General features: G+C 35.1%; 5 protein-coding genes across 8 annotated transcripts; 4 read left to right on the top strand and 1 right to left on the bottom strand.

The window, feature by feature from the left end:
* Positions 1–4,235: 4,235 nt before the first annotated feature.
* Positions 4,236–6,358, top strand: LOC18049557 (zinc finger protein ZAT4). The gene has a single exon (XM_006440637.2). The coding sequence runs from the start codon at positions 4,639–4,641 to the stop codon at positions 6,067–6,069; it is 1,431 nt and encodes a 476-aa protein (XP_006440700.1). The 5' UTR covers positions 4,236–4,638; the 3' UTR covers positions 6,070–6,358.
* Positions 6,359–8,290: 1,932 nt separating this feature from the next.
* Positions 8,291–11,385, top strand: LOC18049556 (zinc finger RNA-binding protein). Its single transcript, XM_006440636.2, has 3 exons — positions 8,291–8,788; positions 9,817–10,236; positions 10,617–11,385. Exons 1-3 carry the CDS (start codon positions 8,498–8,500, stop codon positions 11,166–11,168), a joined length of 1,263 nt encoding a protein of 420 aa, XP_006440699.1. The 5' UTR covers positions 8,291–8,497; the 3' UTR covers positions 11,169–11,385.
* A 587-nt stretch (positions 11,386–11,972) lies between these two features.
* LOC18049555 (chromosome partition protein Smc) lies at positions 11,973–16,125 on the top strand. Of its 3 annotated transcripts, none has more exons than XM_006440635.2 (8): positions 11,973–12,022; positions 12,132–12,262; positions 12,678–12,737; positions 13,448–13,550; positions 14,297–14,894; positions 15,119–15,254; positions 15,343–15,510; positions 15,598–16,125. In XM_006440635.2, the coding sequence occupies exons 2-8, from the start codon at positions 12,182–12,184 to the stop codon at positions 15,649–15,651; spliced, it is 1,200 nt and encodes a 399-aa protein (XP_006440698.1). In that variant the 5' UTR covers positions 11,973–12,022; positions 12,132–12,181; the 3' UTR covers positions 15,652–16,125. The 3 variants fall into 3 exon arrangements, with proteins under 3 accessions (XP_006440698.1, XP_024045239.1, XP_024045240.1); XM_024189471.1 differs by having other exon boundaries at positions 11,986–12,022; positions 12,126–12,262; XM_024189472.1 differs by lacking the exon at positions 15,598–16,125 and having other exon boundaries at positions 11,986–12,262; positions 15,347–15,435.
* A 1,735-nt stretch (positions 16,126–17,860) lies between these two features.
* Positions 17,861–21,439, top strand: LOC18049554 (SNAP25 homologous protein SNAP33). 2 transcript variants are annotated; one of them, XM_024188539.1, is made up of 6 exons: positions 17,861–18,052; positions 19,036–19,587; positions 20,286–20,379; positions 20,605–20,735; positions 20,910–21,007; positions 21,169–21,439. In XM_024188539.1, the coding sequence occupies exons 2-6, from the start codon at positions 19,093–19,095 to the stop codon at positions 21,266–21,268; spliced, it is 918 nt and encodes a 305-aa protein (XP_024044307.1). In that variant the 5' UTR covers positions 17,861–18,052; positions 19,036–19,092; the 3' UTR covers positions 21,269–21,439. The 2 variants fall into 2 exon arrangements, with proteins under 2 accessions (XP_024044307.1, XP_006440694.1); XM_006440631.2 differs by having other exon boundaries at positions 17,861–18,141.
* A 96-nt stretch (positions 21,440–21,535) lies between these two features.
* LOC18046738 (LYR motif-containing protein 4) lies at positions 21,536–23,218 on the bottom strand. Its single transcript, XM_024188540.1, has one exon. It carries the CDS (start codon positions 23,081–23,083, stop codon positions 22,784–22,786), a length of 300 nt encoding a protein of 99 aa, XP_024044308.1. The 5' UTR covers positions 23,084–23,218; the 3' UTR covers positions 21,536–22,783.
* Between the last annotated feature and the right edge of the window lie 4,057 nt (positions 23,219–27,275).

Genomic DNA, 27,275 nt, shown 5'->3' with positions numbered 1-27,275 from the left:
TCCTAACTGTTACTAGAAGCTTTTGATTAGTAATAAGGACTACTCATTAGTTCCAAATAATATTAATAACTATAATTTTCTCCTAAATATTAATTCAGAAGGTATAATTTAGCTTCGGATTATCTATCGTAAATTAGTTTAATAGAATAAAGTAAATCATGCACAAGAATAAGGTTTTTAATATATCCATCAAATATGTTAGAACTTTACTTTCAGAGCTGAAAGGTCCGTCAGAAAAGAGATGGTTTTTTTTTTTTGAATGCTTTCATGGTTTCATTTTGTATCTGGATTAATGATTTAATATTTTGGTTAAAGCTTAAAATGCTTATTCGTGACTCATGCATGCAACTCAACATCTAATCATTTAATTATATCTTTAATCAGTACTGCTGCTGGATGTCGGCCAAACCCCCTTTGCTTAACTGAGTGAAGGAAGCCACATGGCCAAAATTTATATGTATCTTTTACATCTCCAGCGAACTATATTTTCCATTTAATAATCTTTCTTCTTTTATATTTTAAACTCATTTATTCAGAAAAAGTGGCAGCAATTTGTTAGATTTTGCTTTGTGTGGTTTGATAGTAAAAGAAGGGATCTCCCGTTGACCCCTCTCTCTCTTATAAATAAGATTTATATATTATGGTGAGGAAGTTCTGGTAAAGTGGGCTATAAATTAATGATTAGTGCTATAATCGTAAATGATATGATATTGATTTATTAGTTGGTAAGATAATATTATAATTATTAGTTCATAAAAAAATTATGAAAATTTATCAACCATTTAACGAATCACGTATCATAAGTCGCATCATTTTGAATGAAATTTGAAATAAAATTTTGGAATGTTGCGTGACCTACATGCCTTCGATGTGTATTCACTAATACATCGTCATCAATTAGGCCTTATATTTTCTACAAAACTGAAATAGATAAGAGTAATAGATGAGAGCTAATTAAGTTCTGTTAGCTTCAATATTTTTACCATAAAATAAATAAGCATAATTTTCAGTGGTGATATCAATACAAGGAATATTTTGATTGAGTTGTTATAGTTTTTGATTCATAACTATTATAAAATAAAATTTGTCGAGCAAGTGATCAATATAATTAACCAAATACTTTTCATATTGTACATTTAAATTTAACTGTTGCTATCGCTTATAAGGTATTGTGTCTGTGGCATTATTCATCGTTGTAGATTCTAAATCCTCGCTTCTAAATTTTTTGTCATGAACTCCCAAATTAACTTTTGTTGTATTACGTACATCATAAATTACGTTAAATGCATAAGTTTGGAGTCTATAATGAAAAACTTGGGGGTGTTAAAGAGAAGAAGAAAAAAAATAATGGGGTCACTGTATATCTCTCTTTAAATAGAAGAGCATGTTGTAGATAATATGGTGGACTCCGCCAATAGGTTGCTGAGTTCAATTTCAATGGTGACCCACCACCAGTAGGAGGAACGAGGATTGGGTTAGGTCGTGGATGCTAGTGATGAATTTATATCATGGAAAGAAGAGAAGAGAAGTAAAGAAAAGATACAAGATGAAGAAGCATAAAGCCAAAGTAGGCATCTTATCTTATATCGTCGTTTTAAAATATATTTACAAGGCCTAGCAATGGCAGAACACAAGACAAAGACTGGCCAATTCTTTTCTTGTAAGGTGTCTACTTGTCAATTCTAGCATATCACTTTTGTTTTCGGAGGACCAGCAGCACTCTTACCTCTAAAGTCAAGTTTCTTTCTTTACTGTCTGTGTGGCCAATAGCCACTGGTACATGCCCAACATGTTATATGCACACTGTAAATTGTGAATTTGAGATTAGGTACCATTGTCAATATGTAAATTAACATTTTATTTAACTAGATAACTTCGTCCAGTCTAAAATTCATATTTTAAAATTTACAAATGTTTGTATTAGATGAAAACTTCGTATTATTAACTATATATCTACATCCAATGATTTGTGCTATGTATTATAGTGGTTTCTTTAATACTTTCTTTTATATATACAGTCTATATAAATACTTTAACCATGTAGTGTAGAGAATTATGTATTATATTTGAAGTTGTTAATCAATAATTAGCAACGAATCATGGCCCAAAAAGAATGCTAAAAAATTAATGAAAAGAAAAAGAAAAAGGCAAGGCATAATTGGCTCACGCATTGCAGCAGTAGGCACAAACTCTCACATTACTCTCACTGGCCAGCAGCATAGGAATACACATAATGTGCATGCACATGATCTTGATAAGTGATAAGAGAGTCCTTTTATTTGGAAAAAAAAAAAAAGAGTGCTTATTTTTCTCTGTAATCACCTCTTTTGACAACTTTTGTATAACCCATTACATAAACAACAATAACAAAGAATTACAGCTAAACATTGTACTAAACTGCCGGCAAATGGGGCACCAAAGGGGGGATTTTATCACAAACAAAATGTGATTAGCAGCTGCTAATAAGACATTAACATTGCGATTAGGGCAACGCAAGCCGATTAAGGCCGGTCAGTATGGCCATGCTGGCCTATCCCTGACAATAATGCAGTGAACATGAGCTAACATCCAACCATTAGTTTAATTTTGTATTGAAATGATAATGCAGCCAAGCACGCAGACAGCTTGTTTTGATTAATTAATACAGGGTGTGTATTATAAATAGGATTAGCGATCTCCAAACTCAAGAGCTACTTTTTATTTATTAGCTTAAATTATTATGAAAACAATGGCACTAGTTGTCCATTAAGTGACGAGTTTTACTTATGATATTTGGTAAATTTCACAATATTTACAATATCGAACTTATTGTCCAATTCTATATTAACTCGATATTGATACAATTTGGGTTCAACAATCAATTGAATATTATCTCATATGTATGCATTATATATCATCATTTCGTTATTAATTGAATTTTGGAATTCTAACCACGTCTGTTTAATTATGAGAACCTATAATTTATAAAAAATTCAAATTATCTCGTGTACACGCACGAACGCACGCACGCACGCATACACACACTTTTCCCTATAATTTTTTATGCTTTCCGAATATATTTGTAAGTTGTAACATCCCCACGTTGCTAGCGCAACCTAGGAAGATGTGAATTATAAATATTCATACATTGCAGAAAGAAGATTGGCTGCAAAAATTGGGAATTTCCAAAGCATGTGGATAATTTGCAGCAAAATGAAACCTCATTTTCAGGAAGGTTTCTATGTTATTTTAATCCTGTATATTTATTAACACTAGCCACCTAGATGTTTTAAATTCATTCATGATATATATGTGCATTCGGTTCACCCTACTGAGAGATTTAGGGGGATACAAAGTACAGTAAAAGACTCGGGATATGTATGCAAATATGGCAACATAACCGCTGCCCAGTCCCCATCTCCTTATATATTATGGGACCCTTCAAATGAAATGTTTACCAGAGGAAAGATCCTCACAAAGTACACCTTCTAATGCCACATGCAAATCATAGCTTGCCAAATTTGGTCTGCTAGAGCTGAGTTACTAAATCACCCCCCAGATTTCCACTAGTTCACCATCACAAATATTCTACAATTCCATAAATGAAATTGCTCCATTACTGCTCCTGTAAAATGTTGTTAAATTTTTGGGTTTAATAACTTGTAATGTCGAATTTATAACAAACTATGTAATAGTGATGATAACGTTATTGGACACTACTCTAGTAAAAAATTATCATGTGGCACACGTATGCACATTTAAGAGAATGCGTATACACGAGACCATAGTTAAAAATATCTTGACTAGGTCATTATAAAGTTGTGATCCATTAATTGGTTAGAGAACATTACAGTAAATATTTGCAGAAAGTACATTATATTAGTGAAAAAGGGAGAAAAGAGAGAGAGCAAAAGAGAATAATGGCCAGAGGGTGGAACCTTTCAGTAGGATGAGTGTGTGAGTAGCAAGACAAAGGAAAGAATAGTTAAGAGTTAGTTTAGGGATGTTGTTCAAGTGGAGCAATAACAGTCGTTGGATTTGAGGTGGCGTAGGATTCTCAGTTGAGTACACGTGCTGCTTGCTATGCTCTCTTTCTTTCCCATTACCTCTTTTTTATCTTTGCTTCCATGCATGGATTTCTCCTCCTAAATATAGTGTCTTTTGTATTTCCATGTGTTGAGTAGCAAACAAATTAATAGAAAGAGAGAGCAAAGAGAAAGAAACGCTCACTCTCTCACTCTCTCTCTCTCTCTCTCTCTCTCTTTCTCTCTGTGTTCTTTAATTCCCTTTTAATTTTCCTCCTTTGATTGGGTTGTTTTTTGTTTTTTAACCTCTTTTTACGAACTTTGATTTTTTCTTCAACATTCAGCTACCCACTATAATATTAAGCTATCTACTGCTAGTAGGCCTGTTGTTGCTTGTTGGTTCCTTTCTGTGATCGATTGTTCAGCAAAACAGATCCTGTTTTTGCTTTCATTTTCAGCTTCTGCCTTGATTTTCTGATCTGGGGTCCTCTGTTTCATCACTATTTTTAGACTTTTTTTTTTCAGTGTAATGAGATCAAGAATTGTAGCATTATTGTTTCAAATTCTTTGATCACGTTTGAAGCTTTTTCTTTCTTTTGCTTGTTTGATCTCCAATTGTTAATCATCATCATCAATGGAAGAAGATCGAGAATTCAAGCATGTGTGCAAGTTCTGCAGCAAGAGCTTCCCCTGTGGCAGATCCTTGGGTGGTCATATGAGGTCTCATATGATCACCATCACTGAAACAACAGATGGTCATCACAAGCAGCTTGCAAAGAAAAAGCTTCCATCTGTTAATAACACTGAGACCAATGGTTATGGCCTCAGAGAGAACCCGAAGAAGTCTAAAAGAATTGCAGATTCAAGTGAAGATAATACTTCACAACAACAACAACAACTCTGTGGCAAAGGTTTTGTTTCTTGGAAACCAATGAAGTGTAATTCAGAGAAAGACAGAGTGTCTAATAATAACACTAGCTTGGAGGATCAAGATTCTTTGACTAGTGCTAATCAGAAGTTGGTCACTGACAGCCAATCTGATAATGAAACTGCAGCTCCAAATCGAAAGAGGAGATCGAAAAGAAGAACAAGGTACATGGCAACCCCCACTGCAAATTCTTGTTCTATTTCAGTTGCTAATAACAAAAATAATGGCTCCTCTTCTGTTTCTGAGATTGAGCAAGAACAAGAAGAGGTTGCCATGTGTTTGATGATGCTTTCAAGGGATGTGGGTTCTAGAGGTGTCTTGAATTCTGTTGCTGAATCTTCTGATAACAATTCTGTGTTTTTGGAACCTAAGATTGAGGCTAAGAAGCTGAAAGAAAAGAAGTTGGATTCTGAGAAAGCTAAAGTGATAAAAAACTTGAAGAAGGAAACAGAATTAGATCAGGCTGAATTGGGTTCTAGTAAGCAGAATTCGACAAGCAAGAAAAATGTTTGCAATTCGTTTGATCCTGAATTGAGGTCAGATTCTTTTAAAAGATCAACAACTGATGCTTCTGATGCTGAATTCTACAAGGATTCTCAAAAGAGAAGCAAATTTGAGTGTGCCACTTGCAACAAGATCTTTCACTCATACCAAGCTCTTGGTGGCCACAGAGCTAGCCATAAAAAGATCAAAGGCTGTTTTGCTACCAAAATTGACAGCAGTGAAAATAGCATTGAAGCTGAGCATTCACCTGACCCAACAGCAGACAGTAAGCTAATCAAATCCATTAACAATGAGAATTCTGCTGATCATTTCTTTGTTGCTGATTGTGATGATCATAGAGCTGAGACAAGTTGTGGGGCAAAGAAAAAGCACGAATGTCCAATTTGCCGCAAAGTTTTCCCATCAGGCCAAGCACTAGGTGGTCATAAAAGATCACATCTACTTGGTGGCAATGAAGCTAGGAACAGTCCCGCCATAGTACTTGAGAATCCGATACCGGAAATCCGCAACTTTCTTGACCTTAATCTGCCTGCTCCTGACGAGGAAGACAGCAATGCTCATCTGGGGTTGCAACAATGGTGGATCAGTAGCAGCCACAAGCACGAGGCGCTTGTCAGTTTAATCTCCAACTGACCTTCTTCATCCTGCCATGGTTTTTTTCCAATAAAATTTCTAGAGTGTACAGACAAGTTTCTGCTTATTATTTCATTCATTCTTTACACATTGGACTATATGCCAACATATTGCTAGCCTTACAACAAGTGTTAGGCCTTAAAACAAAACTACCATCTTGTAAGTTTCGGTCAAGTTTTATTTCTTTGTTCCTTTCATTTCCAGTCTGTTTTTGGCCATAGAATAAGTCCCCATTCATGCAGAAGTGCAAGCTTATTGTCACCGTATTGATTACAGTGATTGAATTTCACGTTTGTACTTTATCTACAGAAAGTAACCTACTCTGGGGGCAATAATCTTATCTTGGCACCAAAGTGAAATGAGTGAGGTGTTGAAAATTGGCTTGGTGTGTGAAGTCACGAAGAGATAAAAAAGCAAAATTTCTAATGTACACCAAGACGGCATGTGAGTTCAAGGTGGTTCTTTAGTCACCTACCATACAACTTGACAACCCATCTCACTTCTATCTCAATTTTCTTTCTCAAGATTAGTGCACTAATTTTAAGTGGAGTGTTATTATATCTTTGATCCAAAGGTTGAGATGAGTATATAATATTATAATGATGGATTTGATTGGACTACTTTTTCATGTTTGTTCATTTGGCTTCGAGTTAGTTCACCAGAATCACACTTGTGTAACTAGCTTATTGATTAAAGATATCATATCAAATAGTGAAGATCTCAACTCCAAACCTAATCATCGATAAAGTGTGAAACAACTCAACCTAATTAGATATTGCTCAATAAGAATATGATTAGGAAAGGTTCAATTATGGGGTGGGTTAACACTTTTTGGAAAGCAAAGCAACTACCTTTAAACTTAAGATCAAATTAGAATTAATCGAAGATACGTTCAAATAGATTGCTTAAGATAGAACAAGAGGCTTAGAGTTCAAACAGAATACGTCTTCTAAGAAATTACTTGGCTAGTGTAGCGTTGCTATTTTGACAAAATACTTGCAGTGCTGCATGTTGCCGAAGAGTATTATCAAGTACTTTTGAAATATGCCGTCTAATAAAAGTACTTTTTTCTAAAAGTGCTTCTGAAAATATCCTAAACTTGGATTTGAAATCCAAGCTCCCCAAACTTTATAAGAACGATTTAAAAAAAAAAAAAAAAAAAAATTAGGTATTTGCGGAGAAGCACTTTGTTAGGCGAGAACCTGGGCAAAGTATGGAGAAGCCAGATCCCTGGGCTTGGGCATGCTTTGCTGATTTGCTATTAGCAGCTGGCAGCGTGATGCTGCTTTGTCAGGTAGTACCATGAACCAGTAACTACTTTTTAACTACCAAGGAAGCTTGTTTCTTATAGGCTGTGCGCTTTTTTGTCCGGATTCGGGGGTATTTTGGTCTTAAAATTACAGCCAGGTATTGCCGGGTTGACAAATAACACTTCACAAGTGGTTCCCTCACCTTTTGGTCTCGTGAAGCTTTAGAAGATCGCAGTTTGCTTTTGACACGTGCTGACCGAACGAGAGATTAGATTTTAAATCCAAATCATGCCACATTTCACCACGTCATTGTTCCATATGATGTGAATGTGATGCATCAATTACAGTATCAAACATTGGATTAGAGACGTAAAAGCATGTGAAGCAAAGGAAAAAAAAAAAATTGAAGGCGAAGCTTGATATCATTAACTCAATTGAGAGGTCCCATACAAAATCACTATCATCGATTTGGGTCCTATTTAGAATTGAGGTGATATGTTTTTTAAGTTACAGTTATTGTAAAAAAAATTATAATTATAAAATAAAATTAATAATATGTTGTAAATATAAATGTTAAATAATAATTTTAATAAAATTATTAAAAATATAATAAATTTTTTATTATACAAATAAAAAAATCATATCAACATATTTTTTAAGGTACAACAATTAGTGTTTACTAAACACTTTAATGATGTATCTTTTAAATTACAATTATCCAACTTCAATGTAAAACGCATTCTTAGTTATAGTTTTCAAGTAAATTATATTTAATTGGTCACTATATTTAAATTCTAAAAAATTCACTCATACCTATTAAAAGAACAAACAAAATAAAAAAAAATTCACTATCGACTTTGGTAACATGCTAATAAATATTAATTTTTGAATGAATTAAGGTAATACAAAACTCATAAACACCGTTTTGGTGCCAAAAAACTGAAGTGGGTGTAATCAGAGTATGGGCGGTGTTCTAGAGAAAAGCTACCCAGTCCAGCATCTCCGAACAAGTTAGCGCAAAAAGACCAAAAATGGAAAAAATGGAAAAAGAAAATAAAAAAAAGAAAAAGTGGAATGCTCATTCTTCGTTTTCGGAGCTTCTTTGATTCCTCTGAAGAATTTCTAAACCCTAAGTAGAGCCGTAGCCTTAATTTATCGTCGAAGCAAAAGCGCAACAAATGTACCATACACAACAGCTACAACAACCGCCTTCTTTCACTTACTTGTCTAACCATCCCACAATTCCTAACCCTAACCCTTCTTCTTTTTTCTCTTACCCTCAGCCTGCAGTTCACCATGCAGAGCCAGCCATTTATCCACCTGGAATCGACCCGGATGCCGATTCGGGTTCGCACCCGTCGACCCACGTTGGAATTGAGAACCAAATCCCAACCCAATATTACGTGGACCCAAATGCGGTTTCTGTGGCATGGGTCACTTGGCAGGCTGGTTCCTTAACATATGAAAATGTAAGTACTTGGTATTTTCCTTGGCTTTGTTTTCTTTCCTGTATCTTAAAAAATTATGACTTTTGAGGGTTTGATGTGAACTCACGATGTCTTGGCAGTATCTGTTGATTGAAAATGGAGCTTCTTTGGTGTTTTATTGTGTACATGTGGAGTGTTGATGTTTTTCAAGAGTTTTAAGGTGTCTTTGTAATGCTCTATTGGATTGCAAAAGTGGAGTTTGAGGGGGCTCTTGTTAGTGGGTTTTGTGGTTAAAACTGTAAATTTTGATGAGGTATATGACCATTTGTGAATTTTTTCAACTTTTTTTTGGGTAATGTGGGGTTGGTTTCTTGCCAGTCGCTATCCAATCTGCTTGCTTTTGGTTTTGGTAGGGAAGGTTATGGTCCGTATGTGTAATCTTGAGTGCTTAAGATGATTCTTCACATTTTTAGCTTGTAATCAAGTTGAATTTGCAGTACTCCATAGCAGCTTTGCAATAAGCAATTTAAATCCGATGCATTCTCCTTTGAAAAATCTTCGTGAGGATGTTGATAGTATTGAGTTCTGAAGCTTGTGGCACTCATAAGAGTAACTTAACATTCCTCTTCAAAATTAGAAGAGATAACGGAATCAAACCTGTCCTGGGGTATAAGGATGTTTTGATCGTTCTACGTGTCTAGAAACATAATGCCACTGATGGCTCAAAACTTATCATTTTGTTTTTGATGAGGAAACTTACGTAAATTTCTCCATTTTATTTAGAAAATGTTTGACTGAGATTGTGTGTATAATGCAAATAGTTTTGTGTATCTTAAGTATGTCATCACTTAGTGGCCTGGAAGGATTAGAGAATCTCAAACCCAACGTCGTAAACAATGTAGTGGTTTTTAGAGATTTTTCTTTCCTTTTCCATTGTTCTCATATTTGGATTTACCTTCAATAGCTAACTATGCTTTCCTAAACTTGAGGTTGGAAAGGGAATATCAATTGCATGTGTTTCTTTCTATTTTGGCATTCTTTGTTATTCAGCCCATAGCTTTTGGTTTCAGGGGTCATTACCGTCTACCAGTTTAAATTCCTCAGGTGACAGCTATGCTACAAGTCAGCCTTTGGTGAATAATGTAACACAGAGCATTCCTACCCAAAGCAAGGTCATTCAACCAGTGCGGTGTGTGGTTTGCAATATTGATTGTAATAGCAAAGATGTTTTTCAGAAACACATATCTGGAAAGAAACACCTAAGGAATTTGCAGAACCAACATAATCCCAGTGCTGCTACATTAAAAAGATCTTGCAATACAATCAATAAAGTAAGTTTGCCAAGCCAGGAGCTGGAGATGAAGAGACAGAAACTTCTCAATGGTGGCGCAGCAGTTGATTCTGTTAGGGTTTGTACAGTATGCAATATTGCCTGCAATGGTCAGGAAGCATTCAATGATCATCTTTCTGGGAAAAAACATGCTGCCCAGGTAATTACTTTGCTCTCTAGCCTAGCCTTCTCTCTTATTGATTCACACTTGATGCTTGTCTTTTTGTTTTGTTTCAAGATTGCATTGCTTTGATGGCAAATTAATGTTAATTTGCATTCGTGAGGATTTTCAGTTTTTTCATTTTTCATAAGACATGTGTAATTGCTGCTTACCAGTTTTCGTGTATTCTCTCGTTGGGCAACTTTAAAATTCAGTTTAAGAACCTAATTAAGCAATCAGTTTCTGTAACATTCTGTTGGAGATTGCAAGTAAGAAAAGTCAAAGTAGTCATAATCTTGATATCAATTGCCAATACAAATGGCGCTATAATATAAATAAAGTACTAATCAGTTATCAAACCTCTCCTGGTTATCGTGTAGGCTCGCTTAGTATCTTTGGGGGTTGGTCAGTATTTTGCTGCAATCAAAGTTCAGAACAATAGCTTTTGGACTAGAGGTGCAAAAAAACCAAAAGTTGTTCAATCTGCCTGGTGTGAAGTTTGTAAAATCAACTGTAACAGCAATGATGTCTATGTGAAGCACTTACAGGGAAAAAAACACCAGAAAAATCTGGAGAATTTGGACAAAGCTAAGAATAGCACTAGTGCCCCTGCCTCACTTCCTGCTCCAGCTGCAACAAAACCAATAATTGGACCTACAGAGAAGCCAGTAGCCAATAACAGCAGTGGTGTTGATGTACAGAAATTACAAAAGAGAGCAGCAACTGAAGAGGATCTGGAGACGAAGAAACGGAAGGTTGTGGAAAGTGGAGCTGTGGCACAAGCAGTTCGAGTGTGCACCATTTGCAATGTGGTGTGCAATAGTGAGACTGTCTTTACTTATCATCTTGCTGGGCAGAAGCATGCTGCCATGGTGAAGAAACAGGCAGGAGCCCGGACTGAAACCAGTGCTCCTATGGTTTCTGCAACCTAGAGTTTAGTCAATTGGCAAATGGCAAGCCTAGTATGGTGTTAGGTTAGAGTCCCATCTTTTCTTCTTGTTTCTTGGGTTTTGTACGGGTGATAATCACCTGGGCCTGTAATTATTTCGGCTTTCATGTCCATTGCCAGAATGAGGGGAAAAGAATAATTAAATTTAAAAGAAAATGTTATTTGTACAATCCTGCCTGTTATCTTACAGCAATATCTTTACTCGGTTAACTTTTTAGCTGGTAAGTCATTTCGTTACATTATATAGCAGATACCATGATTCTATTACATTTTAGCTGTGAAGAAAATATTATAAATAAACGCTTTTTACTTTAAAAAAGGAAAAAAGAAGCTTTCAAGTAAGAGATTAAAAGTGTAACTATGACTTATAAAATTTTGTCATATTTTCTAGAATATAATAGAAGATAATTAAGCGAACACTTAAGACTTATGATAGAAGTGAATAAAGACATAATATTGTTGTGCCGTATGAATAAAATAGTTCATTTTTTAGTTAAGAATGGTAATATTTGACCTCTTTAATTTATCTCACTAACCTGGTTTTTTCATTTATCTCATTTATTTTCATAATTACGCTTATTAACAAAATAAAAAATAATTAAAAATAAATGTTATTTTTAGTTAATTTGATTGAAAAGAATTAGGAAGTTGATTTGATAAATGGGCCGAAATTTTTTGTGTCCGTTTTTGTAGACCCAACCCAAACCCATTACCACCAAACAGCCAGCAGCCCAGCGTTTTTTATCATACTAATAATCCACGTGCGTTATAACGTTCAAAATGAAAACTTTCGAATTCTGATCAATCATCAGATTCTATTTGTTTCTCACGAAGAAGGTAACAACTTTCGCTTAACCCACTTATTAAACGAAGCAAAAATCTTGTTATTTCGATTTTCTAACTTGATTTCAATTTGGTTCTATGGTCATTCCTTTGATAGTTACAGGCAATTATTTCTTTGGCCGGAGTTCTTTTTTTTTTTTTTTCCTTTTCTAAATGTCAATTAGTTCGAGGAGTGATGGTGAAAGCGTTTTTGATGTTGAGGAGCTCTTACAGATTGAGACAAGATGCCGAGAGGTAATTTAACTCTCCCCTGCTCTCTTTGATAATTAGCTTGTTTGAACTGCTCTTTTTTTATATAAAAAAAAAAAACAATTTAATTGGATTTTTCAGCATGACTTGACTCAATCAATAAATGAGATTTTATTTTTGGGTTTATTTCAGTTATAGGGTGTTTTGTCTTAGGAGCTTTCTTGTATCTCGAGCGCGTATGCTTTTGTCTCAATCCATGTATACTAGTTTTGGTTTCAGATAGCTTCTATTAGTAATGCAGTGGTGATATTTTGAGGTTTTGAGTTGAGAGAGCGAAACCCTCATTTTTGTTTTGCTATTTGACGCACAATTTGATAGCTAGGTACTATTCGTCCTGTTTTGTGGCAATTAGATATGATAGTGTATTTACCTTTTTTATTTTTTTATTTTTTTAATGCAGCTACGGAAAGAGAAGGACACCTTGAGAGAATCACAATCTCAAAGTTTTGACTTAATCAAAGTAAGTTTTGCTTCATGGATTTGTAGTCATTAGAGCCAAAGCAATATGATTCATATCATTCTCATGTCTCATGTCCTCGCTGTTGTTTTAAGATAAATTAAGTAGTCAAAGGCTCAGGAAACAAATTCTCTTTTCCGATAACTTTCCTATTTGTGAGGCAAGTTGCAGTTTAGAAGATGGCTTTTATTTTTTCTTGTATCTAGTGTTTTTATATTCTCCTTGCAAAAAGGAGGTTAATAGAGGAAGATGTGAGAAGAAATTTTATCTACTGCTTAATTTGGTTTTCTTGAACTAAATATTCCATGTTCTTGTTTGCATAAACTGGATTATCAAATCACTTGGCTACTACACAGCCGGGCATTCTGGATCTCCTCGTCTTCGCTACATTTTCTGTTTTGGAGTATAAGTTTAACCACCTGCATGTATACTCAGGCTCAGCATGTCTTTGTCGAGATATATCAGAAGGTTCCCTAGTTAGTCCTTCCTCATCAAGTGGCAATTCTGGAGAAATATAACAGCAAACTTTTAATAGTATAACAGAGTTGAAGTCCCCTTCCACCTAACGGCTAACGCACACACACACACATCTATAAAGAGTTTACCAGTCTTTTGTTAGAATAAATGCACTGGGAGAAAATGTGACATAATTGAGGCTTCAAGAAGTCATTTACTTCAATAAGTTACCTGTTTTCATACTTGTTTTGGCTCAGAGACTAGAACTCCATGCGAAGTCCTTATCAGAAGCTCATAATGAAGACAAGAAACACATTCAGAAGCTGGAAAGAGAACTGATGAACTGTTCTCAAGAAATAGGTGCTCATTCTTATTTTTTGTTTCACTTACCTGTTTACTCAGTTTGTTGATAGGTGTTTGGCTTCAATTTATTCCATTTTATAAAGATGCTGCTTTTTGGAGTTGACTCATTTGATACTCCTCTTTTCTCTTATTATATATTGCAGTCATTGACATACATGTGTAATCATGTCAATTATCAAAGTAACCATCATTGTGGTCATGCTGGCTGTCTTAAACTACTATTTTGACCTGCAAAAAATTATGAAGACTCTTAGGAGTTGAATGTCCTTTGCGTCTCAAGCTGCCTTTAACAAAAGTTACTACAATATCTCAATTATGCCCTATTGTGGATTGTTTTAACTTCTTATGTTTACCATGATAAATTGATGCTCAAGCAGTTACCGAGAGGGAAAGTGTAGGAGGTCTCTCTGTTGGAACTTTTTTGATGTACTAGATTATCATAGTGTTTCTGGACAATTATGAGCACTGATGAACGTACAAATTGCATGTGTTTTGGCGGTTCTTTATCAGGTAGTGGGTGGACCAGTGGCAGAGAACATATTCTCTTTTGTGAATGATATGATGTTATAAATATGTTTGTATTAAATAATTATTATTATTATTATTTTCAGTTTCCTTTTGACCATTCAATTAATGCGTAGGAGGTATCTATTTCATTTGAACTGAAAAAGAAAAAAACATATTTATACTTTTAGCAATGATTGCAATCATGCAGCCTTTATATTCATGAATTTTTGTTACAGATTACCTTCAGGATCAACTAAATGCAAGGAATGAAGAGGTATACTCTTTAAGTGAGCATGTTCACAGCCTTGAATTGAAATTAGTGGACATGGAAATTTTACAAGACAAGGTAGGCCAGTTGGAGGAGGAATTGAGGAGATCTGATTCTGAGTGCTTATTATTGATGGAGGAACTACAGAGCAAAGAAGAAAGATTACGAAACTCAGCTTTGCACATCAAGAAATTGGAGGAATCAATTTCATCCTCAGCGCTAGAGTCGCAGTGTGAAATAGCGAGCTTGAAGATCGATATGATTGCCCTGGAGCAGACCTGTGTTGAAGCGAAGAAAGTTCACAAGGAAAACGTTCAAGAAAAAGTTAGGATGAATTCATTAATTAAAGAGCTTGAGGTTCGGACTCAAGATTCACAGGAAATTATTGAATGTTTGGATAAAGAAAACAAAGAGTTAAAGGAGAAGCTGGATTCATATGAAACAAATGGTAGGGTATTTTGTCAAAAGATTGAGGAATGGATGGAAAAGGAGGACAGAAAACAGCTGGACATTCAGTCTTTAGTGAGTGAACTAGAGAGAAATTTTACTGTGTCAAAAGAAACATGGTGAGTTACAGTTCTCAGGTTCCATTCAAGTTACTGAGTTAAAATATCTGATAGTTTGTGTCCCTCAATTGTATGGTAATGGCATAAAGTTGCTTCGGGCAAACTGCCCTTAAAATGAAGAGCAATAACCTATTATGTAGTTCTATTTGTTTTTCTTTAGTACCTATTAAGTGGCAAATAGCTTTCACTTTTTAATTCCTTGTAATATCTTAATATTTATGAAGCTTTTGTGGAAAAGTCTTTGGTGCACTCCTTTCAAAATTGGCATTAGTACTGGGACCAGATGCAAATTTGAAGGAGAAGATAAAGGGCATGTCACTTCAAATATGTGAATACGAACTTCTTGTGAAGCAGCTTAAGGTATAAGTCATTTGAGGAACTATGACTTTACTTGAGCTTGTTTGACTTGTTCTGAACTGGTTGAGATTAATATGCATATGAATACTAGGAAGAATTGAGAGCAGAGAAATTCAAGGCAAAGGAAGAAGCAGAGGACCTCGCACAAGAAATGGCTGAGCTGAGGTACCAAATGACCAGTTTGCTTGAAGAAGAGTGCAAGCGTCGTGCTTGCATTGAACAAGCATCTTTACAAAGAATAGCGGAGTTAGAGACACAGGTAACGATGTTATGATATGCAGTTTTTATATTACCCAGGGAATTTTGCTTAATTCTGAAGAAGTCCAATCTTGTTCTACATGATTAGATTGAAAAGGGACAGAACAAATTTGTTGCCACTGGCAGACATCTCCCCATATAGAGAGTGGCTTCATTGGGAACTGCAGATGTTCATTGATCAGAAATCGTGGTAGAGGTTCTCTCTCTCTCTCTCTCCCCCCCGCCCCCGCGTCAACACACACATCTCTTGTGCATCTGTTTGTGTGATTGGATGTCGCCCTTAAACATGCTTTTGTTTCTATATGTTTATTGGGCTAGAAGGAGTTCACAGAAAATGTACATTAGCAAATATTATTTGCTGGAATGCTGAGATATTTCTGATACACATTGGTTTTCTCTGTCTTTCTGGTGCAAATTGTAATGAGGAAAAGTTAAGTGGAAGATGCTGCAATGAATATAGCTCCAGATGTCGATCCTACGTGTTCTTTCACTGTTCATGTGCTTGAGCAACGTGTATTTTTTTTTTTTTTTTGTTGGTCAAAAGGTGCAGCTATCCACAGTTTTCTCCCTATTCGTTATGTGTATGTTATTTTTCGAGGAAAAATTGTTTGCACAATTTTGGCATTTTGTTTCTTGTTTCTTCCCCTTGAAGAAGAAATTAGAAAGTTTGGGAAGGCAAGCAAGGTCAGAAGCCTATGATAAGGATACTAGATGCTTTCTTCGTACCTTTTCTCACCTGATCTTCATTTATTTTAGAGTTATTAGAATTTGACTACTGAAGATTTTTCATAATACCAAAGGCTGCAAGAACTATGGACTTGTAACATTGTACTACTAAACCTACCAATATTTCCTTAGCCCTTGGATGGTTGTTTAGACAGTCCTATAACGGTGCCGGAAGCTAACACAAGAAGTATTTTCTTAGTATTTGTCATGAGAGTAAGCTAATTGCTTTCTTGCAAGAAAGATACGACTTCTAGTTATAATTGTTGTTTTTATGTTATGTCTCTGTTTCCTTGAAGTTTCTCTTTAAGGTCTGACTATTATTATTATCAAGTATCAACGTGGCATTGATGATTTGTTCTAGAAATCTAATTATGTGTATTTGACTGGTGTAAATAATTGTTTTTAATAAAAGTGACGGTGGAAGAATAACGTAAGAGGGTTTTTTTTTTTAAATTTTTTTTTTGTTGGTAAATTAATAAACTATGTGACATGTATCATGGCAATAGCAAATTAGCTAGATAGAAATCTGCATTAATAAATTGTTAATATATATTTTAAAAACCATGATTAATAGAATATTTGGGATGGAGATTGTAATAAGGTTTCTTTAATTTTCAATTTTTCTCCACTAATGAAACTGGTGGGGTTTGCTGAACAAACTCATATTAATGTTTAGAGTTTGGGCAAAAGACCTTTTTCCCATATTCGAAAGAATTGTGTAGGTCAATGTCTGAAAATGAATTAACTTCTTGATTAAGAAAAAGATAATATGCAATGATAAAATTAAAATTTAGAGGCATGTTTCATTCCCACCTTATGACCTTACCTGATCAAAACAAAAGCAATGGTTTCCTATTTAATTTTCATATATATATATATATATATATATATATATATATATATATATATATATGTATATATGGATTTTTTTTTCCATTTAAGGAAATATTTAAATATTCATTTTGTCTATTAAATAAACAATAATGATAAAAAAATCCTCTAATTTTTATCTACTAATATGTGTCATTCAAATATTCAATGACTACGCTCACAATTAATAAAATTATTATTCTACCACCAAAAAAAAGAAAAAAAAAGCTGTCATATCGGCCCAAAAAATCTAAAATGAAATGCCGGCTAACATTAATAATAAATAACATATTTTTATATTTAATTAATAATAAATAACTTAATCAACTCACATTCCGTTCGTAAGATTAATAATAAACTAAGTCATTACAACTCAAAAAACAGAGTAATTCCAATTTGTCAACTCGGTTTCTATAGGTTCAAGGTCAACTATGGAATGCATTAATTCTAATCCAACTCTAAAATACAAACATAATTTTTTTATTTATTGTATTGATTCCAGAATTCATCACGCCTTTTTTTTTTTCTTTTTTTTTCATAAAACTTGTTCCAAAGAATCAATTAATTGAATAAAATGAAACGTCGCCGTAATCAACCATGATTGCGCGTCCCTACCAAAACAGAGCCAAAAAAGTCTTGTTTCTCTCGTCAAAGTGGGGCGCCTCTCCCAGTCTTTGGATCAAGTCCGCATTTGAACATTTCAAATTTTATTTAAAAATAATAATAATAATAAATAAATAAATAAACAAAGAGCAGGCTGCATGCCCAAGAAATAAATAAATTAGAAAAATACAAAGTCCAATTTCCCTCTTAAGCCAGTTTCTTACCAGTTCCTTTCATCCTTGTTCCAATTTCAGAGAACTCGCTCCACGCGATTTATATCCGTGGCTCGCTCGCTCGCTCTTTCTCGTTTAGAGTTTTAAACCCACCAAATCTTTCTTCACAACGTAAAGCTCTTTCTTCGCAAAGTTTCATTTTGACTAATTCCTTGTGAGATTCTTGCGCTCTTGCAAGATTTTCTGCAACATTTTCTCAGGTTAAAGATACTCTTCTAAAATCTTTGCCGATTAATTTAGTTACTTATTTTTCTTGATTCTGCGTTCTGGGTTTTGCTTGATTTTAGATTCTGCTATGTGGGTTTGTTTCAAAATCTTGTCTTGTCTTGTGTTGTTTGTTTGTTTGTTTCTTCCTTGTTATCATCGTACGGTCGGTTTCTTTGAGATCAACTTGCTTTCTCGTTAATCAAACAAAATCCTTTTTTTTTTTTCTTGAAATTAGAGAATTTGAAATCTTTAGGTACAGCTATTCAGTATCTCTGTGGTTTTTTTTTTTTTTTCAATTCATTTTTAAGGCTTATGGTTGTTCTCCCTTTGGATCTTCTGTTTGGTTCTGAGAAAAATTGGAGGAAAAAGTTTCCTGTTTTATTTTTTCTGTTGAACGGTCGCTCAAGTGACATATTAGTCTAACGGTCATATTATGTTCATTCCTGTAGATGTGTTGCATATTTATGAATAATTTTTTTAATCTTTTTTCTTCAAAAAAAAAAAAGCCTATATCGGTATGATTATTTTCCATAGCCTTTTTTTTTTGGTCAACCTAAATCTTTAATTAGATTTGTAACCTTACTGTCTTCCTCTCATTTCTTTTTATCAAATTTTCTCTAATGGAAACATCTTCTTCTGGTTTATTTTCTCGCTGATCTTGTTTTTCTTATTTGAATTTTGGGTCGCTGGTTTTTTTTTTTTTTTTTGGGAACTAGTTCTGATTATTTGTTCCTGAATCACGCCTACTAGTCTGTATTATGGAACTCAAATGTTATGCAACCTTATTCAGCTAAACTTGTTGATTATTGTAATTATTTGAATAACCTCATCACAATCTCACAGAAATGCTTTTTTTTTTTGTTTTTTTTCCCTTTTTTTATTTTCAGGAACATTGATTGATAGATCGATTTCTCTTCAGTTTGAATAATAGCTCTGCTTTAAGAATGTTTGGCTTAAAGAAATCTCCTTTAAGGGTTGGTAGGCATAATTCTGTTGACCCCGGACACCAGGTTTCTTCTCGGTCCAACCCGTTTGATTCTGACGATGAGTTGGATAATAAGCAGACTCTTAAACCCTCAAAAAGGACTTCTTCTGAACCCAACCTAACTACATCAAAAGTTAGTACTAATCCTTTTGATGATGATGATATAAAAGAGAACACTGCAGTGTCCTCATATTCCCTTACTTCAGCTGCGAGAAACAAATATAGGAATGATTTTCGTGACTCTGGTGGATTAGAGAACCAGTCTGTGCAAGAATTGGAGGATTATGCTGTTTACAAGGCAGAGGACACTACAAAGCAAGTGCATGGCTGCCTGAAGATTGCTGAAGAGATTAGAGAGGATGCTACTAAGACTTTGGTAAGCTTGCACCAGCAGGGTGAGCAAATTACCAGGACCCACTATACTGCTGCCAGCATTGATCACGATCTTAGTCGGGTATGGCTTTTATCACTTGCAATTCACCTAGAGCTTTAAATAATGTGACGGGGTACATAATTTTATCGTACTAAATACAAGTTTGACTAGATGCATTGACACATACTCACATTCCTAATCACATTCCTAGCATAACCAACTTATCAAGTTTCCTGCTTGCACAATGTTATCTTTTAGTACTACTTGAACACTGTCACCATTAATATTAAACCACAAGTACCATCAACCATGGTGCTTCTCCCTCCCATTTAATTAGCTTATGGTTTTTGTTTCATCAAAATAATATATGTGGAGAAATTCTTTATCAAAATCGTACAGAGTAATCTACTCTGTAGCTTTCAAGGTTATTATTTTGACCAGAAATAAATATTTTAAATCTCAATAAAGTTGGTATTTGTTTAAACAGCAGATGGAGCTAGTGATTTTTCTGAATCGATAACATGAACCTTTTGTGTGTTCTTCTTATATACATATGGTTAACTTTTATTATATGTGCCTTATATTTGTTGTCCTCGCTGGTATCAGCTGTTTTACAATTTTACATGACATTTTGGACATGCCTTCCGACCTTAAAAATTTTCATTCTCTGGCTTTTCATCTGACACCCTACCTGTTGTTTTTTTCTTGTTTTATTGACATTTTGGATCGAATTATAGACTGTACAAAGCACTTCCATAATCATTGAATGCTGATTACAGGGTGAAAAGCTTTTAGGAAGCCTAGGTGGGATGTTCTCTAGGACATGGAAGCCGAAGAAGACCCGTCCAATTATGGGACCTGTTATTACTAGAGGTTATTTTTTCTTCCTATACAACGCATGACCCTATCTGTTGATTTTTATTCTAAAAATAAGATTATGTTGGTTACTAGACTCATAACACGAAAATAAGAGGTGATCTAGCATGGTTCTTGCCTTTCATGGGTTCAACCACATGCTATTTATCATTTTTTAATATCCTTTACCCTTCATTTTCTTTTTTCCCTAGCATACAGTGTCTGATTTTCATGTTCTTACAGATGACCCGGTCCAAAGAAGGGGCAACCACTTGGAGCAAAGAGAGAAGTTGGGATTAAATAACACATCCAAAGGACAGTCAAACACAAGAGCTCGACTGCCTGAACCCACAGATGCTTATCAGAAAATTGAGGTTTGTATTTTTTTTTTTAATAATTATTTAAGCAATTAGATCTCAGCTTGCTGAAGTGTTTGCTTCTTCATCAATAGAAATCATATCAATATATTGCATAGTTGTTGGCCAAGTGTACAATGTGTACTGATATCATAATTTCATCATCATCTTTTATTTGTGATTACATTACAGGTAGAAAAGTCAAAGCAGGATGATGCACTATCTGAATTAAGTGGTATTCTGGGAGAACTAAAAAATATGGCTACAGATATGGGGTCTGAAATTGACAGGTATGCTTTATTGTTTCAGTGAAACTCTTACTGCATCTCCATGCTTACGTGGCTTGTCAATTTACTATTGCCATTATTGTAGAACCCAGTTGAACCATTTCTTATGGATTTAACATTGCCGGGTGTGTGTATGATTAATGATTACTCATGCTAAATTGCAGGCAGAACAAGAGTTTGGATTATCTTGATGACGACGTGGATGTGCTAAACATTCGTGTGAAGGATGCTAATCTACGCGGTCGCCGCTTACTTGGAAAGTAGAGTTTTCAGATTTGCTTCCGGGACAGATCTGCTGATACTCAACTGTTGTAACTCGTGCAGATATATGAATCTGGATACGGATAGATCTTACATGGATTTGGATTTTCAGTAAATTTTCATTCACACAATTTATGACCGTAATTCATTCTAATTGAGATTCAATTTTTCCTTGATCGCGCTTGAATGTTTATAGTGTTTGGCATCCTGCTCTTCTGCACCGCTGTTGCAGCATGCTTTCGGCACACTTGAGAATTAAGATAATCTTCGAAGCCCCAAAGGAAAATGAGCTTTCTCTGCCATGTTTAATTGCCACTTGAACTTGATGCAAAAAACCCAGCTGGCATGCTCAACCGTCCATGGATTAAGCAATGAACATGTGGCCGCAAAACTACCATTCAAGTTAAAACACATTAGGGAAAATCACTAATTGGGTGGAAACACATTTCTATTCCCACAAGTAGGTTTGAGACCTCTTAGGTGCATACTGCATATGAAGGATGCATCATACCAAATCTGATTTATAGATGGTGCCAGCAGCTCCATAGCTATACTCGTGTGCAAACACAACCCAAACATTAAAAAAACAAAAATGGAAAACACGCACACGCTTAACATTCTCTTTGTGATATGTCCTGCGTCTACAGCACATGCACTACCAGTCTTGATGAACAATGCTGCATTGCCCACTCACAGAAACTTAAATCCCTTATACTAGATAATCACTGTCCTTGATTTCTTAGAGAAGCAACGAGGAAAAAGAATAGAACTGTGATTCAATATTGAGAACAAAATGAGTATCCGACTTCATCATTCAAGCACCAAGTAAAATCACTCTCCTTAAACACAATCAGCAGAGAACTAAACCAATTCTATTATCATTTCCAGACACTGGATCACACCCTCAATCTTTTTCCATCTCATTGCCATGCCAGAGATTCAACCATTCAAGAAACAAATTTGCACCGCATAACAGTGCAATCAGAATAAACTCCAAAGGTTTTGCAAGGCAAAAGACTTAAGTTCCACAAGACCACACATACACCCCGAAATTTAAACTAAATTTTAAACTGCAGCAGTCATTCTAGCCGCAGCATCCTCCTCATTCTTAAAGAGATCCCAGAAAATTTGTCTGCCCAAGAACCACACAATGAAAATTCAATTTTACTCTAAAAAGTATGCAATTAAACAATGACAAACTATAGTTAACATCTTTTCATTCAGAGCATAGCTCCACGAGTACAACAATGATGAATAAGTTCTTTTATTGCTTTTTCTTTTTATTCACGAAACCCTCCTTGAAAGAAAAAAAAAAGAAAAAAAAAACTAGAACCAGACAATTTAAAAATATAGAACCAATCTATCCGTCAGATTTCAGCTCAGCTTATTAATTAAAATAGATTAGAGAATATATTTTCTTAAAAGACGTGGCTTTTTTTTCTGTTACAAAACAAAATTATGGAACCAATTCCAACTGAAGAACAAGTTGCAATAAAATTAAATTTCTATGTCACCTAATTAATTGATCAAATCAGCAGGATTCTCCAGTTCCATGATGCTCTTCACTTTGGGGGCGTAGAGTGAGTACACGACAGCTTGTCGTTTCGCAATCGCTAGCTGGTTCTTCCCTTCCGCATAGGCCGAAGAGATGGATTCCGGGTCGGTCAGGTTTTGGTTTTCGCGGAACCCGTCGATGGTCCGGCGCTTCGTGTACTCTCGTATGTTGTAGTCGCGGAACTCACGCGCCGCGCGTAGAAGTGCCCGATATAATCCCAAAATCTCGGGCCTGGTTGGCGCTGCTTGTCCTGGTGACACCATTTTTATCGAGAGAGACGAACCCGCTGTGACTGTTTGTTCTCTTCTTGGGTTTTTGAGATTCCCTGCAAAAGAGAGAAATTTAATGCCCCGTGCGGCTTGAAACGCAGCGTTTTTGCTGCTGGAAAATAAATCAATCAAGGGAGGTCGGCAAAGCACGCATGTCTTTTTCTGATTGAAAAACGCATAAACGCGTCGTTTCGCTGGATCATAGCTGTATTTGCATTTTAGGTATTAACATTTTAAGTCCTTGAGTTCTAACATATTCACAAATAAAGACGACTTATAATTTTTTATGCGTGCTCCTCTTACTATGTTTTGTTAAAGAGTTCTGCTATTTACCCCAGGTCAACGACGCTGTTTGATTTTTTTTTCTTTTGCTTCTCCATAAAACGTTGTCGTTTCACCCAGGTAAAAGCAAAAAAACGCAGAAAAACAACTACTTTATCAACTCAGAAAAATGCTTCTCTCTTCCTCTTCGTTTCACCACACCCGAGCGAAATGCAGAATCCTTAAACTCTTATCTTCCTTGAAGATGATAGGATTTGGCTCAGACAAGGCAAAAGCAAAAGCTTGAACAAAGATGAGTTTCGACATTATCCATAAAAGCTGAGTTTTGGCATTAACAGCAACTGTGAAATTTTTCTGACAAACACACGTTCAAGTCAAGTTAACACTGAATTTGCTAACTAGTTTAATTTAATTCAAATTATTGATCTTATGCGGAAATGGGTTTTGTCTCAACGTCAATCATTCAATGGGGAAAAAAAGTTAAAAAAAAAAAGAAAAAAAACTTTTGGACCATTTAAGTTTACCATAAAATTATTATTAAGCTTTACACATCTCAATGTTGTCGGCATTAAAATTTGAGTGCTTTTAAAAGAATAAAAAAAAGAAAGAAGAAAGGGGGAGATGACATGGGTGGCAATTGTATCATTTTTTTGCCATTTGACTTAGGAAATTTCAGCGAATGGCAGATTGTGGTGGATCTCAGTCGAGGAAGGAAAGGGAATATACTATTTTCAGCAAACAAAAAGAACAAAACGAAGAGGAGAGGAAGTGGATTGGGTTATGTCATTCCCTGGCGAAACGAAGAGAAGAGGAAGACGTTTGGGTTTGCTTTTGCCTAGTTCAAATGGTACGTTTTATGGAGGGAAAATGATACTTTTCTCGGGTCAAACCCCGAATTAAACCAAAACGACATCGTTTTGGTTTCTTTTTTTTTTTCCTTCTTGCTTCCATGAAACGCAGTCGTTTCAGCCCAGTGAAAACAGAAAAAACGCAGCTGCTTTTCTTCCTCTTTCTCTTCCTCTTTGATTCCTTTTTGCTTCCATGAAACGTAGTCGTTTCAGCCTAGTGAAAGCAAACCTAGGTTTATGTCTTTTCTTCTAAATCTGAAGCCCTATAAGTTCGTTTGTAGTTTGTATTGGAGCTGTAAAATGCAGAACAGTTGCAAGACAAATTGCAGACCAGTTCAACATAAATTGCAGACCAATTCAACAAAAATTACAAACCAACAAAGCACAAATTGCAGAAGTCACTTGCACATCAAATCATCACAAAATGCAGAGCAATTGAAAACAAAAATGCAAACAAATCTGCACACAGTTTCTTCCGGACTAAAATCTCATTTTCATCATCAGTCATCCTCAACACTAGGCATTAAGCACCCAAATCAAGTGCGGAAAGGAAACATCAATATCCTTACTAGTGCAAAATATGTCCTTTAACTTGAATAAAATACCACTATCCTGACCAAATGAGACTAGATTAATGAATAATAGACTAGGGATTGCGAATGGCTGCCAAATCTTAATTAAGTTCTCAAGGGCTGTGACTTTGGGTAGACTGGAATCTGATGCTGAGGAGAAATTTTGGAGCTTCCATAAGAAAAGTGTTGGGGAAGAGGACATTTAGTCAGTCTCAGACAACAGCAAGCCTGCTTTATGTGAGAGAGAGACGGGAGCATCAGAAAATGGGTTTGGAGTTGGATACAACAATGGGGACTGGCTAAGCTTAAGACGAGGAGTGAGGAGACTATACAGCCATCCTGTATTTCAGTTCGATGAAGGAAAATGGAACGAGACAAATGAAGGGGCAGCTGGGTTCTGAAGGATTTGCAGTTGGATTTGCAAACGAACGTGGTTGTCGGTCGATGAAGAGAACAAAGAAGAAGAAGCAATGGGTCTGTAGTTGGGTTAAATGAAGAGAAGGAAGAAATCAGAGCAAAGAAAAAAAAATTGAAGCAGAACGGTGTCGTTTTAAAACGAATCAAAACAAAAAAAATAAGAGCCGAAAACGACGACCTATGCTGCCGTTTCTGGGTTTGACCCGGGACAAATAGCAGAACTCTTTATGGAGAAGCAAAAAGAAAAAAAAAAAATCAAGCGGTGTCATTTTGGTTTACTTTTCGGGGTTTGACCCGGGGCAACTAGCATTTTCCTTTGTTAAATGGATGTGATGGATAGAATGAGTACGACAATTATTATCATACATCTGTAGCAGTATTTTGTTAAATGGATGTTGTTAATAAATAAATAAAACATATTTGTTTGAGGTTATTGTCTTAATGAATAATGTCAACTAAATTTAATTATAAACTTAGTGATGTTGGAGGTTAATATTTTTGACATGTGTAATTGTATGAGGAAGTGACACTTTTAATACATTAACTCAAGGTTGTTTGTGAGAGGCCGAGGTTGCAGGAATTAAGGGGGTGCTTGAGAGGAAAATGAAAAAGCAAAACGAACACAGAAGCAACAAGGAAGCAGTGCAAGAAAGAATTCAAGCAATCTAGAAGCCAAAGAGAAGCCGAAGATCACAAGCTAAAGAAAAACTAAAACAGAGAGTGGTAGTAGCAGCAATGAAAAAAAAAATAGAAGAAAAAAGTAGCCAAGAGAACATCGAAGTTAAGGAAGCCGAATGACAAAGAAGCTAAGCCATGAAGAAGTTAAAGAAATCAAGAGAGAAGATGATGTTGGGAAAATATGCTCTTTAAAAGCATATGTGTTTATTTAATTGTAATAAATAATTTTTCTGATTAATAAAATAAATGAGGTATTTTATTCAAATATCTTAATTGCATTAATATTTGTATTAAAGTCCATTTAATCATATTATATGTATTTATGTGATCACCATGTGGATTCACAGAAGACATAAATACAAGTTATCTTATGATTAAATAAATTTAGTTCGCAGTTGATAAATAAAGTTGGACACTTTATTTAGGTATAGACTGTAATAAATTCATTGAATGATTTGTCTTAATCATGTATGAATTTATTAATGTAGTACGACTACATTGAACAGGATCACATATGAGATTTAATTAACTTTGTAATAACTGTCAGACTTATTAAATCTCATAGGCGTTGATTTTACTGTAATCTTAATCTTGAGTTAATTATGATTTCATGATTGTAATTGTTATTCCATTTGAGTTACCAATGGGCACGACACATTCTTGTGGTCAAGATTACCCGGTATCTTGGTGGGAGCAATTATGAGTATTGGAGTTATGGATTAACAATATAGAATTTGTACAACACATCTCTTGATGGGTTTTCGGCACTTGATCATAGAATTCTCTGGCCAGAGTGTGTCAACATATTTAGTATGTTGAAAATGATCATTAGAGAAAACCAGTAAGGATCAAGGAATAAGATGTTATTAAATTGATTGGACAGTTGAGATATCAATTTAATTAACGATGTGGTACAAAGGATTGTGCAGTAAAGAAATCAATGTGGCTTGGGACGAATTATTATTCGAGCATACAATTATGGAAGTCAGTTCCAATCTTTTAGTGGAGTAGATTTGGAATTAAATAATTGGGCTAGTTTAATTACAGGCCTAATTATTGTAGCCACTTTTGTATGTTCCCAAATGATCCCTGGGTTAGCTCATTTAATTGACTGCACCACTACTGGACTAATAAGTAAGATAACTAGCGATTTGGGTCAAAAGCCTAAATATATCATTTAGTGGGAGGCTCCATTTAATTAGCTTTTGTATAAGGGGCCTTATGTTATTTTACAAGGTGGGTCCCCTATTGAAAAAGTAAATAAACGTGAGTTTTATTTAGGGCATTATTTGGAGCCTAGGGTTTTCACTAAAGGGAGATATATAAGGCTTATTTTTCCCTAAAGAAAAGTAGAGAAGCCACTTTTTATACAGAAAAAGATTTTTCTCT

The sequence above is a fragment of the Citrus clementina genome, unplaced genomic scaffold, assembly GCF_000493195.1.
Source record: "Citrus clementina cultivar Clemenules unplaced genomic scaffold, Citrus_clementina_v1.0 scaffold_3, whole genome shotgun sequence".
Lineage (NCBI taxonomy): Eukaryota > Viridiplantae > Streptophyta > Magnoliopsida > Sapindales > Rutaceae > Citrus > Citrus x clementina.
The sequence above is the reverse complement of the archived record's forward strand: the minus strand, read 5'-3'. Positions and strand labels throughout refer to the sequence as shown.